The sequence below is a fragment of the Neophocaena asiaeorientalis genome, unplaced genomic scaffold (assembly GCF_003031525.2).
Source record: "Neophocaena asiaeorientalis asiaeorientalis breed wild unplaced genomic scaffold, Neophocaena_asiaeorientalis_V1.1 scaffold29, whole genome shotgun sequence".
NCBI lineage: Eukaryota > Metazoa > Chordata > Mammalia > Artiodactyla > Phocoenidae > Neophocaena > Neophocaena asiaeorientalis.
Genome location: NW_020174423.1, coordinates 175,972 through 192,435, shown reverse-complemented (window position 1 = coordinate 192,435; position 16,464 = coordinate 175,972). Strand labels below are relative to the sequence as shown.

The window sequence follows — 16,464 nt, the reverse complement described above, 5'->3', positions numbered from 1 at the left end:
GAACATTTTAATATATATTAAATTTTGAGTAAGGAGAAGAGATCCAATCAGATTACAAGGTAAAAATTTTGATTAATCCATGTTACTTAATACAGTTCCACATTTACTTAACCAGGACTCTTCACAAATGATGACATCTTTACTGATTTTCTTAATGCCAGTTTCAGCACTGAAACCTATTACTGTGTAGCAAACTATAAAAAATTCTATTGCTTCTCCTCAGTAATTAATTTCTTCCCTTATTTCAGTTGACTTGGTTACTTATATAACAAGGTTTCAATGGGACATGGCTAAATATCCAATCAAGCAGTCCCTGAAAAATATTTCTGAAATAATTGCCAAGGTAAGATAAAAAATGATACAGGTAGGACACATTGATTTATAGTGGCTTTATTTATTTTATAAGTATTTAGCTATTACATACTCTAATTTAGGTTTTGACAGGGCAGCTTAATTATATGTGACTTACTGCAGTTTTACTAAAAAAAAAAAGGTGTCAAAAAAGGATAACACTTTCATGTGTACATTATCCAAATTGTGTAGTTTATTTAGGTAGTTAAGTTAAATGTTGCATCAACAATGTTTGAATAAGAAAAGTAACTTTAAAATTTTATAGTTATTTATATAAATTTGAAGCATAATTGAGATCACAGAGAACAGGAAGTTGGAATAGATTAGAGATTTATGAATCATTCAGATGTACGGTAATGGTAACTTAAGTATGTTTGTGTACAGTACTGATTCAGATTAAACTTTATGGGTTCTCTGACACCTTCCCTTCTGATGTTCAGTATTGATTCTCTACCCAGAAAAATTGCCCGTATTCTTGTACCACATGATTTTATGTACAGTTTCAGGGAGCCCACAGGTGTTAAAGCCCAACCATGAATTCACTGAATTAAGAGCTCCTTTTATGTTTCAAAGTCCTTGAGCTTGAGAGAAAAATGTAAAAGTCTCACCTGAAACTATAATGAGGCAGTAGACAAGGACCTATTAATTGTATGACAACATTTCTATGACCTGGCTAGGATGAAAAGTATGGTTTAAATCATCTGGACAGACTTCCTTGGCTCCTACTGGCTTTATTTGTACGTTGTGCTCTATGGTTAAATGTAAATGAATAGCGTATCAAGGATTTTAACTCAAGTCATCATATAATTTAATGAAAATGAGTAGTCAGATAATATAAAGTGGTGCTCTTACTGTGAGCCTTGTTTTCTTTTGATCCTTATCAAGGATTTAGTCGTCTTCTTCCTGATACTATTATAGTTGAGGAAAGAGGCTCAGAGAGGTGAAGTAGTTTACCCCAGTGCCACACAGCTGGTGATGGTAGAGCTGAGTTGAAATTAGTTCCTCAAACATTAAATCTACTGCTTTGTGTTTTCTCCCTAAGTTGTTAGTAGTTTTACTCATCTTTTTGAAAAATCAGCTTGTGTAACATTTATAAATAAATTCAAACACAATTTTAATTTTATTGCAAAAATATTTTGTGGAAGAGTAGTGGTGTTGTGAACAGCAAAACTCTATGTGATTTAGTTCCTTTGGAAATTAATCCTTGAAACTTGTATTTTAAAGCCTTTTAATTAGTTATCTCTGTAACCAGTGGCCTAGATTCCATTTACGTGGTTTAAGAAGTAATATAGTAACAATAATTAAAATACATGTAGACTAAAACATTATCCTTAATAGAAAAGATTATATGAAAATTACCATAGTTATTAAAAATGAAGTAGGTTTGTCTTTTAATGACCTTTAAAGGCATGCTTTTAAAATAATAGAATATTTTTACATCAGGAACTAGTGGTGTTTTGTTTTTTAAAGTTTAAGCACAGCTACTTTGATTGTATTAGTAGAGGCAGGTTTAGGAAAATATTCCCTTTTTCTGTTTTTCTCTTTAAAGGGAGTGACTCAGATTGACAATGACCTGAAATCTCGAGCATCCGCATATAACAACCTGAAAGGGAATCTTCAGAATTTGGAACGAAAGAATGCGTAAGCATGTCAAGTATATGTAAATAATTAAAAATTGGGAGGGACTTCCCTGGAGGTCCAGTAGTTAAGAATCTGTGCTTCCACTGCAGGGGGTGCAGGTTCAATCCTGGTCGGGGAACTAAGATTCCGCGTGCCTCACGGCACAGCCAAAAAAAAAAAATAGAATTGGGGACGCATTCTAGCATACACTGAATGAACTATTGTTAGGGGTTAGTAAGTTCCACTTTGTGCTGTTTCTATAATCAAAATGGTGTTTTTTTCACTTCATGGAGAAAAGCTCACTAATTCAGGCTAGTCAAAACACAGATGTGAGGCTGATTTATTATACTTGTTTCATACATAATACTTGTGAGTTGGGTCCTGGTTTATCCCTTTATCCATCTGGTTTTTCACTGAAAATTATCTAAAGTTAATTGTTTTAAATCAAATGATAGTTTAATTACATAGCAATTATCTGCTGCTTAAAAGAATTCTATAGAAGAATCCTTTTGTAATGTAATACTCATTCTTTAATTTTTCTGTTTTCCAAGTTTTGATTTTTTACATATTAGGTTTTCTTAAAATAGACCACTTCTGTTTTGGTTAATATCACTGTAGTATGACTACTACAAGTATAGCTTTAAGCACTTAACTCTTCCAGTTATGCATTCATGTCCCAGAGAGAAAGTTGGTTGGATACTGTCAGTGGTGCAAACAGGGCAAGTCATTTTCACTGTGAAATGTACTAGGAGACCAAATGAAGACTGTGTTAAAAGAGTTGATTATTGGGTTAACTAACCAAAATTGATACCCAGGAAGAGGGAGGAAAATCAAAGGTTGTGCTTAGATGATATGATTTCATAATTATGATGAGGTAGACTTTAATTGATACCTAATGAATAACACTTTCTCAGTTAAGATACTATATATGTAATCAAGAGAAGAGCTGAGTTATAATAATTAAAGCAAACACAAAGGGAGACACTAGAGGCAAGTTCTGATAAAATGTTTACATTTCTTCGGGTTTGGATGTGGGAAATATTCACCTAAATTTTGACTTCTTATAAAATAAAATGTTAACTCAGGCTCATCCCTCTCTTGAGATGTATATATAGTATATGTGACTATAATTAGCCTGCTGTTTCTTTACTTGTGTTCTGGAAGCACATCATTATCAGCCTAATGATTTTTTTCTTATTCCTCAGAGGAAGTTTGCTAACTAGAAGTCTAGCAGAAATTGTGAAGAAGGATGACTTTGTTCTTGACTCAGAGTATCTCGTCACATTACTGGTCGTGGTTCCCAAGTATGTCTTTTTATTACAGAAGGTTTTTACCTGTTAAAATACAAGAAAAATATTAGTGTCTGATATTGTAATTTGAAGTTTTCCATAAACCCAAGTGTAAAGGGAGTATCACCTTGTCATTTGCTCTGTCAACCAACATGTACTCATATGGCACATACAGTAGAATTTAGTTCATAACCTGGTAATAGAGCTGTCAATTATAAATTGATATTCCAGATCAACATTTGCTTAGTACAGTTGGCCCATTAAAAAATTAAGTAATGCTAAATTATTGGACTTAAAAGAAATATTGTTCTTAGATTTTTCAAAACAGGGAGCTATTTCTTTTTCTGAAAAATATTTGATGATTGGTTAGGATGAATTAAGCCCTCTAAGAAGCAAAGGATGGATTAGATAAAAGCTTGGCATACTTTTTCTGCAAAGGGCCAGATAGTAAGTATTTTACCCTTTGCAGGGCATATGGTCTCTGATACAACTACTCAGTTCTGCCACTTCAACTCTGTGGTTGTAGCTGAAAACGGTCACACACAGTATGTACATGAATGAACATGGCTGTGTGTCAGTAGAAATTTATTTACAAAAACAGGCGTACAGGTTATGGGTGTAGTTTGCTGGGTTAGACTATCCTTTGAAATCTCCTTTAGATTAGGCCTTCTGTTTTAATTAATATTTGGTAATCTTGGTAAAATGAAACCTTTGGAAGGTTAGAACTGTGTGTGTGTGTCTGTGTGTGTGTGTGTGTGAGAGAGAGAGAGAGAGAGAGAGAGAGAGAGAGAGAGAGAGAGAAAGAGAGAGAAAGAGAGGGAGAGGGAGAGAGGGAAAGAAACACTGTTAATGGTTTCACTTCTGACTTACACTAAAATCTCATTATCAGGGAATCTTCAGGGGATCCAAACTGGGATGGGAGATTTGGGGACTCTTCAGAGCATTATTCATGAAATCTTTCTTTGCTGTGCTCTGCATTTTTGTCTGGTTAGGAAACTGGGAATATTAGAAAATGATGCCTACTGGAAAGGGGTGGGAAAGGACCTCCACTGAATTTCAGTGGCTACAGTATTACCTTACTTCTGCTTTTTACCCCTTACTGCAGAATAGTAGAACACTATTTCTAAAAAATTTCTCTGTCTTTGTGTTTTTATACTTATACAGGAAAATAACCTTTGCCCAGATAACAGATTTGTCTCATGCAACCTTTATTTAAAATTTGTGTTTAAGACCAGAAGTTCTCATAGTTTTCTGTGCACTGTACTTGAAACCTCGGATAGGACCTAGGATACCTTGTATAATGGATTATTCACTATCCTGGCTATAGATACTACAATTCTTAATTTTGTACTGCATATATAATCATCTCTCGCCACACCCACAAAAGCCAGTGGTCTCTAGAAAGGTTGTTGCACAGTGATCTGTGGCAGCTTGGTTTACTGTCACTTTGTTTACTCAGTGCTTTCTGGTACTCTGTGCTTTTGGTAAATGTGGTTTTACCCAGCTGTTCATAATAGTCACTGAATAGAAACGTTAGTGATTTCAGCATGGCTTTTCTCTCTCTTTCTTTCGTTTTTTTCTTTTTTTGGTGAGGTAATAATGTATATCAACCCTAAAGTTTGAAAGTAATTTAGATTCTGTATTTTGCTTTGCTTCCTTTCCAAACTTAGCTCTAGAATGTGCCTCTTTTGCAATAGTTACTGGATGTAAGAGATGGTGAGCTGTATTTCCTGCTTTACCACTCAGTGTATTTGAAATTCATTCTTTGTACAAAACTTGATTTTTTTGTTGCTGTTAAATAGATTTGAGGTATACCTATTATAGTTGGATTTCCTATTTGTCTCATAATTTTTTCTCTTTCTGGGCTCGGCAGGAAGGTAGGACTTGTTTTTCTCTTCCGGTAACTTAATTGTATCTTTTCTGCAGGTTAAACCACAATGACTGGATTAAGCAGTATGAAACGTTAGCTGAAATGGTAGTTCCAAGGTCTAGCAAGTAAGTAGCAGTCTTTGTAAAGCCTGTTTCTTTCGTAGAATTCCTTTGGTAGTTTGGATGTTGGAATAGGAGATATCTTTATCTTTCCTTTGTGGTAAATTTTACAGTTTTGGAGCCATCATTTTCACCTTAAAAATAAGTGAGTTATATTAACTCTAGCTACTGTAGACCTGGAAGGGCCTTTGTACAGTCTGATCAACCCACTCATGTTTATAGATGTAGAAGTTTGAGGCCACAGAGGTGACGTGGTTTGCCCAGAGTCACACATCTCATTAGTGACAGAGCTGTAACTAGAACCCAGATCTCTGGTGTGGTACTTTTTCTGCTGTGCTACCCTCTCAAAATTCTTCCTTCAATATTTATTGTATACCTACTGTGTGTCTATAGTTCCTCATTTATCTTGCAAAGGAAGTATACCAAAATGGCTACTAGGGTACTCTGTTGATCTGCAAATATTTATCATCACTTTCCAGTAAGCATAGATTCTACTGAGTCTGTACTTTAAAAAAAAAAAACTTTTATTAAGCAATTTTAAACTTATGGATTAATATTCACTGTCTAATATGTACAGCAATTCCATGAAGTAGTTTTGGCAGTTATACTTTTTCTCATAGATGAAGAAATACAAATGCAGAAGAGTTAAGTCATTGCCTAAAGTATATATGGCTGTATAAGTGTGCAGTGGCAGAGTTAGGACTAAAACTCAGGTCTTTTAACTCCAAGTCCTGCACTCTTGACACTGCATAGCATGTCATTTTTTCCTGCATTCTGCCATTCTACACAAGATATTCTTCAAGAAAAGATTAAGTGCAGTGTACATGCACGCCCAAAGAATTGTTTTGTATATACATATATATCCCTCAGTGTGTATATATATATACCGTCAGCATGGTGAAAGAAAGGTCTAGGTGGTAGTAAAGAAGTGGTGTTAGTAAGGCCAGGCCCATGAAATATTTTCTTTTCCAGTTTCATTGTGTCATATGGGAGGTAGCTTAGTATAATGGAAAGAGTCCTGGACCCAGGGATCTGAGTTCTATTGCTGGTTCTGCTACCAACTTGCTATGTGACCTGCGGTAAGTCTTTTAACTTCTCTGGGCCTCATTTTCTTTGTAAAATGAGCATCACACCTTCCCTGTACACATTATGAGGCTCTTTTAAGGCTTGATAAGATAATAAGGTAGAAGGTAATATGATTATTGTAGTTTCACAAATGTTGATTTTTTGAGAATGAAACCACAAACCTGTGCTCATTGTGAATTTTTTTCCCATTTGGGGGGAATACTTTCCATTCACACTGGCCCTTCACGTGGTAAACTGAAGATTGAGGTTGTCTCTTAATGCTGGTTTTCCTCCGAAGCTGTTTATCCTGACAGATGACACCTTCTTAGACCTTTGTGCTCTGGAGACCGTAAAAGTCACAGAGGTTGTCTTTACGTTTGGGGGCAGGGAGAGGAGGAGAGTAAGGACCCAGTGCACACAGAATGTCCTCCCACCCTGTGGTGTGTGAGCCTAGTCCAGGGGAGTGGTGTGTAGGCCCAGGTTTATTCGGAAAGAAGGACTTTAGAAATATTACTTCAGACTTACATCTTTTGAAAAATCACTTTAGTAGTTAAAAGGAAACAAATTTCAGATGCCAACAGTTCAGTATAGGCAATATCTGTCTTCTGAATGACCCCTGAGTGCTCACTGACCACCTGAGAGTCCCCAGCCCTTCCTCACTCAGTGAAAACATCTGTTCACCTATTTATCAGTCTAAAGACTTTTGGAATCATTGACTTGAAAAGTTATTTAAATTTAGTCATTGAGAACAATGCAGTAGCTCAGCCAGCACCTGAAGAGGAGGCTTAGTTCACGTGGGGCAGACAGGTTTTAGTGGGTTAGTCTGGAATTTTGTACTTCTGTTTAGGAAAGATCTCTATGACTTGACGTTGGATTTTTCACTTATCGTAATAACTAACATTTTTGAGTGATTACTATGTGCTGGTCATTGTTCTAAGTGCTTTATTTTAAAGTGAATTACAAGTAGTAATACTGTCACTTGTTGCCTTTTGGCACAATACCTGAGTGGTTTACTCTTGGAAGCAGTGAAGATGAAAGTGGACTTTTGAGGAAGAAGAATGGATTGAAAAAAAACCATCTTTAAACCTGAAAGAAATAATTTCACCTAAAAAACACACAAAATCTAGCTATTTGCAAAATATTCTACATAAATCTTGAAAGATTGGACCATGTGAAATATTGCCATCATTGGGTGGTTAAGTGCAGGGATGTGTATAAATGCCAAGTCAGAGTTAAAGGCCAAAGAAACTGAGAGGCTGAGCTGCTGTTCTGCTTCTTTCTGTTGGAAAAACTGTTCAGAAAGAGTTGATTGTCACTTATATTTTCAGAATTACCACTTAGCTTTTTGTCTGTCTACTTTTGCTTGTTAAGATAATCCGGTTGGGTTACGTCACTGGTTGACTTCGGCCTTTTCTCTGTTGGAAAAACAGCACCACAAACTGATTGGTGCTTCACAGAAGCTTTTGTTCTGGGAGCTAGAGTTCCAGATGAACCAGAGGATCCTAGCGAGGAAGGCCTAGAAAAAAACGACACTAGCCATTGTTCAAAGAAAAGTTTCTTTTGTGTTTTGGAGCAGGGGTTGCAAAGATAACTTTTACGAAGAAAAGCAGGAAAGATGTCTTGGCAATGAAGTGGGTAGGTTGACTGGGGAACAGAGCAGATGGCAGGACCGAGTCTTAGGAGAGAGGTAAGAAGTCAGAAGCAGCAGGAAGAGCTAGTAGGCTCCAGAAGCACTGCCACGCCCATGGGAGACTGAAAATGCCGTGAGGCAGCCGAAAAGCGTTGACCTTTCGTTTCCTCTCGGCCTGGTTGTGTGTGTGAGGAGCTAGTGTTACTGTTTCTACACAGCAGTAGAACTAAGCGAAGAGAGTGAGTTTGGAGACCCAGCCTGCAGCTCGCAGACTGTCATCTCCACTTGATTTCTGTAGCTTTTCCCTTGGCCTCACCTTCAACCTCTAGAAAGACTTTATGTCTGGCATCTTAAACTGTAACCCAACTCTTGAACCTGAGTCTTCTTTCCATCTTTTTCACTGTCACGGAACCTGCTATTTGACGTTGTCCACATCTCTGGTCCCCCACCCCTTTATTTGCATGGACCTTCAAAACAGTAAAGTACTAAAGTTAAAAAGATCAGTTAAGGTTAAGATAAGTTTAAAAGGTGAATGTGATAGTGGTGGAATATTGTTAGGATCTGAGATAGCCTGTCAAGTTGGAATTGGCTTTGTTTTTTTCCCTTAACAAATTTATTTATTTATTTTTGGCTGCGTTGGGTCTTCATTGCTGTGTGTGGGCTTTCTCTAGTTGTGGCGAACGGGGGCTACTCTTCGTTGTGGTACGTGGGCTTCTCACTCTTGTTGCGGAGCACGGGCTCTATGCGTGCAGGCTCAGTAGTTGTGGCGCACGGGCTTAGTTGCTCCACAGCATGTGGGATCTTCCCGGACTAGGGATCGAACCCATGTCCCCTGCATTGGCAGGTGGATTCTTAACCACTGGGCCACCAGAGAAGTCCCTTGGCTTTGTTTTGATCCCAGTCAGTTTGCACATTACTGTCAGTTGTGGCAAACCTGAGGATCATTAAAGGTCTGTTATCGAGTTCTGTCCACTTTGTAGCTACCTTGCTTTAGATCTGATGGGCACTGGGAACAAGAACGCAGGATAATAGTTTTGAGAGGGCACAAGTTAAAAGGGGTGGGCCGGGACTCATGGGTCAGGGCTGGGCTGGAGAGAGGAAGAGAGAATTCAGTCACCAGAAGAGAAGAGGGTGCTTAGCAAGGAAGTAAGGAGATTCTGGAAACCAGCCAGGTGCTGGACGATTTTTCCTCAGCTGGCCTAGTGCTGATAGAGATTGAAAAGCATGATTCTTGAGTTTGGATGCTTTACTTGATTTAATGTTTAATTTTGTTGGTTAGGAAGGAATGCACTAGGGGGCTGTTAAGGCACCGTAAATAAAAACATCATAAACACTGAGTGTCTTCAGTGTGGAGGCAGTACAGATGAAAAGCACTGAAGTGGTTTGGGAAGGGCTGCCGTACCCTACTGTCTGTTCCTGCCCCTGTTTCTGAATTCTGCCCTCAATATGAACGTGAGCAATAAATATAAAGCTTTAAGTGGACTTGGTCTTTCTCTCTCTAGTGTTCTCTCAGAGGACCAAGACAGTTACCTGTGTAATGTCACCTTGTTTAGGAAGGCAGTTGATGACTTCAGACACAAAGCCAGGGAAAACAAGTAAGATTATAATTTTTTATTTTTTAATTTGTTAGATCACCTATACATGGTGTGGACAATTTTGGTTTTTTTTCCCCCCCCAATTTAGATTCATCGTTCGTGACTTCCAGTATAATGAAGAGGAGATGAAAGCAGACAAAGAAGAAATGAACAGGCTTTCTACCGACAAGAAAAAGCAATTTGTATGCGTTTTTAATACTTAGTAATACTATCAGTGTTAAGCAGAAGGAAAAGTGGTACTGCTTTTCTTTAATTTAAAAGAAAACAAAACTTTTCTGATTTTGCTTTTGAGACATTTGATTCTAGCTTTTTTTTCTACTAAATAATCAAAAGTTTTCTCTAAGCAACCTGAGATCTGTGAATCCTTATCTTAAAATATATTATCTTAAAATTAACCCCCCTTAAGTCCATATCAGAAATTAATTTTAAATGCAGTGTTTTAATTAATACCCATATAGTGAGGGGTTATTTTAGTTTAAGTAGTAGTTCTCTCTCTTCAGTAAGAAATTTCATTTTTTGAGGCAGATTTTTTTAATGCTGCATGCAGTCTTTTATTGGAGGAATTTGTATTTAAACCATTGATGAGTTAGTATGTTCTAGGCACAGTGGAGAACAGGGATGGAATTGTGAGTGAAAGATGGCGTTGACTTTCTTGCCATCTCAAGTGCAGGATTGTTGTGAAGACTAAAGCTTGTTTGGAAGGGGAAACATGATGAGTGAAAATGTATTTCTCTTGTAATGCAAGAGGAAATAAAAGCACATTCCATTTAAAGTTATTTCCAAGTACTTTATAAACTATTGCATCTCAGTTGGGAGAAAACTAACCCTAATCAAGTAATGTCAAATAAGACCAACTTGTTGGGGAGTTCCAGATCACTTTTAAAGAACAGATATTTTAACCAGAGACTTTCACCTTGTTGTATTATCCTTTTTTCGTAAATTGATTGTTACATCCAAATGAGCCTAATAATGTTATCTAAATAACTATTAGCTGAACTGATCATGTGTGTCTTTTAAGTATGCAGAGGTGGTAATAAGTTGTCATTTGTTTCTTTAAAGAAGTGTTTTTATTTAGAAGTACTGAATAACTAAATTCAGAAAGAATATATACTACATAATAGAACCATTAAAAATTTAGAACATGATGAACAGGTTTTAGGGATCTAGATCAACCCCCTGATTTTACAGATGAGAAAACTAACACCTAGGGATATTAAAGGACTTACTACATAGCTATTTTTCGTTATTCCTGAGAAGTTGTGTGTAATTGAATTCTATTTTAAATGTATAAAATGTTTAAGAGTATTGGATAGTAAATTTAGATTTTTATATTTTGGTTTTCAAACCTGTAGAAGGACACTTCTATATTCTGTGTCACTTTAAATGACTTTCATTAAAACATAGGCCTTTTTGGGATTTCCCTGGTGCTCCAGTGGTTAGGACTCTGCACTTCCACTGCAAGGGGCGTGGGTTCGATCCCTGGTCAGGGAACTAAGATCCTACAAGCCACGTGGTGTGGCCAGAAAACAGAAAGAAAATAATAATAATTATATATATATATACCTTTTTCTGTGTAGTGAGTAGAGTCAATGGATTTTTGTATCTACTGAGGTTACAGACTAGTGGCTTAATCTTTTCATCTAATTTAAGGTAAAGTATCCAAGATAATGAGAATAATGAAACATTTTTAAAGTGAATTATAATGTGATTTAATGCTCCTAAAGATTCTTACTGGATAGTTGCTCCTTTAAAAATACTTGATTTATCTGATTTCTAACTGCCATTTTCAGGACAAATTTTTGGTGATTTTTTTTTTTTCTCTCTCTCTCTAGGGACCACTTGTACGGTGGCTGAAAGTGAATTTCAGTGAGGCGTTTATTGCGTGGATTCATGTAAAAGCGTTGAGGGTTTTTGTTGAGTCTGTTTTGAGGTAAAGGAAGTTAATTGAGAAACTTGGAACTAAAGAATTTATAGATCCCTTTACATTGGACCTCTTTATTAAAACACACAGTCTACTAATAGGAAATTGATTTGGAGAAACCAAAGGGCCAGTTGTGAGGGAGAGATTGTCAGTGTCATACTGCTTATTACGTGCATGTTGGTCTTGTCCCTTAATACCGGGTTTGAAGAAAGAGATCACGCTGCTGTGCTCTCTGATTCTTCTCTTATTATGTACTTAAGTTAAATGTAGATTATGAAATATTAGCCAGTGTTTGTTTAAAAGAAGATCATTCACATATTTTTTATGTAGTTTGGTACGCAGTATACCTAACGATGCCTTATTTGAAGTCCTCATTTCAGTTAACCTAAAATATTTTTTTATCTTGAGGTACTTAAAATCTCAATCATCTTGTGATCCTCTGTACATGTTGCTCATATTAGAAATATATCAAAATGTTTATCTGCAGTCATGCTCACTATTTGTAAATTTCTTTGAATTTTCATAGTAGATACGGGTAGTAATCTCATGTTGTTTATTATCATGAAAGCCCTCCATGTTCTTGGGTTCCGAATCCATGGATTCAAACAACCGTAGGTTGAAAATATTCGAAAAAGAAGCTCCAGAAAGTTCCAAAAGGCAAAACTTGAATTTACTGAGCACTAGCAACGATTTACATAGCATTTGCATTTTACTTACAACTAATTACATAGCATTTACATTGTATTATAGGTAATCTAGAGATGATTTTAAAGTATACTGGAGGATATGTGTAGGTTATATGCAAACACTACACCATTTTATTTAAGGGACTTGAGCATCCGTGGATTTTGGTATCCATAGGGGTCCTGGAGGCAATTCCCTGCAGATACCTAGAGACACTGTACTAAGTTTACAGATTACCACTGTCTGCTGAGGGTATTCATAGATTACCTTAAAAATTGAAGAGTAATTAAAAGTAATTCCTAGTAGACAGTTGGCTCTCATCCTAAAGAAAGATTTCTAATGGACATTGAGGACCAGAGAAGGTTTGAGTTTCTGTGTATATTAGTTGAACTTGTAAACATGGTCATTAAAGTGAGGTACCCTTTCCCCATTAACTGTGATTAAAGAAGAGTATGAGAGTATTTGCTTTAAAAAGAAAATCTCTGCATATGTTTGCTTGTGTTACATCCTGTATTTCTGCTTATTTATAAGGTATGGCTTGCCAGTGAACTTCCAAGCAATGCTCCTTCAGCCCAATAAGAAAACAATGAAGAAACTAAGAGAAGTATTATATGAATTGTATAAACATCTAGATAGCAGTGCAGCAGCTATTATTGATGTAAGTATTTATTAGACAACCTGGTAGAAGAGGAACTGGATGAATTTCAGAAAAAATTATTGGAAGAAGATAAGAGGTTATTTAACCTTTTGAAAGTTGCTTTAAGATTCTCAATTTGTTAGTAATTAATTTACCTGATAGCTTAGCAAATAATTTACCTTGTTTACCCCATTTTACTAGTTGCTTCTTGGTATTTCTAAAAGCCAGTTGTTACCTTGCTGTAGATCCGATGTTTTTTTGTGTTTTGGGTTTTTTTTTGGCTGTACGCGGGCCTCTCGCAGATCCGATGTTTATATCTGCAGAAATACACACACAACCAGTGATACTAGTTATTACAAAAGTTATAAATTGCAGAGAGCAAGAAAATAAGTAGTCATTGTAACTTTATTTGGTAGAAGTAGTGGAGTCAATAGATGAGCATTTTAAAGGGAACTATCATTTCTCTAAAATGGTATGTGTTTATGTGTTCTTTTTAAACAGAAAGATACAAATAGTATGTGTGCTTTTCGTTGTTGCTGTTGTTTAAAATTGTAATAGGCTTTTATGTTTTTGTTTTCCAATATCTTGCTGATTTTTTTCTCTTTAGTTTAGGACGGCAGTATTTCACATGTGCATTAGTTAGAACCCATGAAAAAAATCAGGGTTTCTTGATAGAAGAAAATGCAGGAAATGACTCTGCATTTTGTAGAGTTGATAATATGTGAAGTCTAACTGTTCGATACGTAATTTCCTACCAGTAAATTCTTACAACATGCATAGGTAATAAGTGGTATCTGTAAAAATCACACTTGGTTTATTTTTATCCAGCATTTTATAAGCCATGTGTCTCCTAAACTCAGTACACCAAGCCTGAGATTAAAGAAGTAATTTTATACAGTATGCATAAGAAAGGATGGTGGGGTGATGGTTAAACACACACAGGCTTTGAGGGCAGAGAGTGCTTCAATCTGGCTTTACTATTCACTCTGTTTCCTAGGGCAAGTCAGCCTTTATTTATTTATTTATTTTTAAAGATTTATTTATTATTTATTTATTTTTAAAATTTTATTTTTGGCCGCGTCAGGTCTTAGTTGTGGCATGCGGGATCTTCCTTGAGGCATGCAGGATCTTTCGTTGTGGCACGCGGATTTTCTCTTCTCTAGTTGTGGCGCGAAGGCTCCAGGGCCCGTGAGCTCAGTAGTTGTGACACACGGGCTTAGTTGCTCCGTGGCATGTGGGATCCTTAGTTCGAGGATCGAACCCGCATCCTCTGCATTGTAAGGTGGATTCTTTACCACTGGACCACCAGGGAGGTCTCAAGTCAGCCTTTCAGAGATTGTTTTCTCATTTGCAAAATGGAGTTAGCAATGCCAAACTCAGATTAGATTAGCAAAAATATATAAACTTAGCCCAGAGTAGATGTTCATTAAGAAGGTACAGGCATACCTTGTTTTGCTGTGCTTCACTTTATTGAAATTTACAGATAATGCACTTTTCAATTTACAAATTGAAGGTTTGTGGCAACCCTGCATTGTCAGATGATGGTTTGCATTTTTTAGCAATAAAGTATTTTTGAATTAAGGTGTATGTACATTGTTTTTCAAGACATAATGCTGTTGCACACTTAATAGACTGTAGTATAGTGTAAACATAACTTTTATATGCACTGGGAAACCACTCGCTTTACTGTGGTGGTCTGGAACAGAACCTGCAATATCTCCAAGGTATGCCTATGAATGGTAATACTTTTTTTCTTGTTTAATTTCTTTAAGTACTTAGTTGAATAATCATCTGATTTTTCAATAGGCTCCTATGGATATTCCAGGCTTAAACCTGAGTCAACAGGAATATTACCCCTATGTGTACTACAAGATCGATTGCAACTTGCTGGAATTCAAGTAAAATGAGCCCCCCAGATAGCCCTGCCCTCATGTCGGTGTCGGTGTTTGCTAACAGACATAGGTTGTAGTATGGCTGTACTTTTAACTCTCTCTTACCCCTTGCTTGCTTCTCACCCCCTTTCCTATTCGCGTTCTCTCGTAGTGGTCCATTTGTCAACATTTTGTTTTTAAAAGGAAACTATATGTCTTGTTTCTTTTTATTGATCAGGTCTGTAAATGTGTACTAAAAAAAAAAATCAGAGTTTATTTATAAACAGAATAGTTTATTTAAAAAGAAGGTCTAACTTCATCGATATTGTGGTATGCATTAATTCCATTTGTTGCTGTTGTGACAGAAGCCTTGTGTACAAGGGAATGGTGTAAACAGTTATACCATTTTGTTCACTGTATTTAGTAGACATAATTGTTTAATAGTTATTGAATCGTGATGTAAAGAAATGTGACAATATTCAGGTATGTGCTTTCTGAATGTTTCAAATTACAATCTGTGAGCACTTGACACCCACAGGAGAGAATAAAATTACCTGTGCAAAGGTGGATTGTGGTGTGTGTAACTTCCATAGATTACGGTTCAAGTTTGAAGATTATTTTTGAACACATGGTGGGTATTTACATTTGGACACTAGACTTTCAGGTCTCTCAATTAGGAGGTAGGGCCAATTTTTGAATAAAGTATAGTAGAACTCTGCAGTTTTAGTCATTTGTTTTGTCTAAGTATTTTACATGGTTCCTTTTTAAGATTGTTAATTTTGCCTTCATCTTGACATTGATGTCATTTCTGATGTAGTCTGAAAAGAGGCATTGCTAACCTTACAAACCTCTGAAATGAGACTTAGGTTAGCATCCCGAGTGAGCTTTTAGAAGAGGATTTTGTGGCAGTGCTCCCCTTCCTGTGCCCTCCCAGGCTTGTAAATGGGAGAAAGAAATTTACGTTTTAAGGGCATTTCTAAACTACCGTATTCCACCTAGAAAATTAGCCTCTCAAATCTGTTTTATTTCAAAATTGTATACTGTTATGTCAAAAGTAATTGTTAACTTCAAACAAATCCAGACTTCTATGAAGTAAAACATGAGAGACGAGCCCTCTTAGCCCCTAAGTTTTTTCTTCGCAAGGAAGTTACATAGTTTTTCAGGCCTTCTCCTGTATCTCTACAACATATATATCCACACAGTTTATTTTTAAATAAAAATAGGATCATATCACACATATTCTGTCACTTGCTTTTTTTGCTTACTAGTATAGCCAGGGTATCTTGTCAGTGTGTCTAGAGCTACCTCATTCTTTTAACTGGCTACAGTGGTTTTCTATCATGTATTTGTGTCACAGTGTAGCTAACTGGATGGATATTCACCTTGTTTTTGGTTTTGCTCTTACAACCGCTGATGCGGTAAACATCCTTGTCTTTGTTTATTCGTAGTAGTATTTCTGTAAGAAAGATCCTGGAAGTAGGGTTGGTAGGTCATAGGGTATATATATTTAAAGTTTTGACATAACTGCCAAGTTATTGTCAGAATTCTCAGTTCAAGACATGATTGGAATGCAGTTTTATTTTCAGTTTTTCTTTGGATAAGAGGAAGCTGAAAAGTTTTGGTCTTGATGTCAACAAATTCTGGTTTTGTCTTCTTTTGCAAGTGTTCTTTGAGTCTTAGTGTTTGTAAAACGGGTATAATCTCTATCATGGGGGGATGTGTTTTGATGATTAAAAGATTGTTAGGCCCACACGATGACTGGAAGGTTTTCCTTAGTCTTTAAGTATTATTGTGATAGGAGTAGGTGGGGAT

At 36.4% G+C, this 16,464-nt stretch overlaps 1 protein-coding gene across 2 annotated transcripts in view; it reads left to right on the top strand.

The window, feature by feature from the left end:
• Positions 1 to 15,219, top strand: part of ATP6V1C1 (ATPase H+ transporting V1 subunit C1) — a 38,189-nt gene extending 22,970 nt beyond the window's left edge. For both annotated transcript variants that reach the window (XM_024756610.1, XM_024756611.1), the window contains 9 exons: positions 249 to 343; positions 1,901 to 1,992; positions 3,177 to 3,275; positions 5,187 to 5,255; positions 9,447 to 9,539; positions 9,628 to 9,721; positions 11,372 to 11,469; positions 12,676 to 12,802; positions 14,588 to 15,219. In XM_024756610.1, the coding sequence (XP_024612378.1) occupies positions 249 to 343; positions 1,901 to 1,992; positions 3,177 to 3,275; positions 5,187 to 5,255; positions 9,447 to 9,539; positions 9,628 to 9,721; positions 11,372 to 11,469; positions 12,676 to 12,802; positions 14,588 to 14,683 (863 nt within the window). In that variant the 3' untranslated portion in view covers positions 14,684 to 15,219. The remainder of the gene's footprint in view (positions 1 to 248; positions 344 to 1,900; positions 1,993 to 3,176; positions 3,276 to 5,186; positions 5,256 to 9,446; positions 9,540 to 9,627; positions 9,722 to 11,371; positions 11,470 to 12,675; positions 12,803 to 14,587) is intronic.
• Positions 15,220 to 16,464: the final 1,245 nt, after the last annotated feature.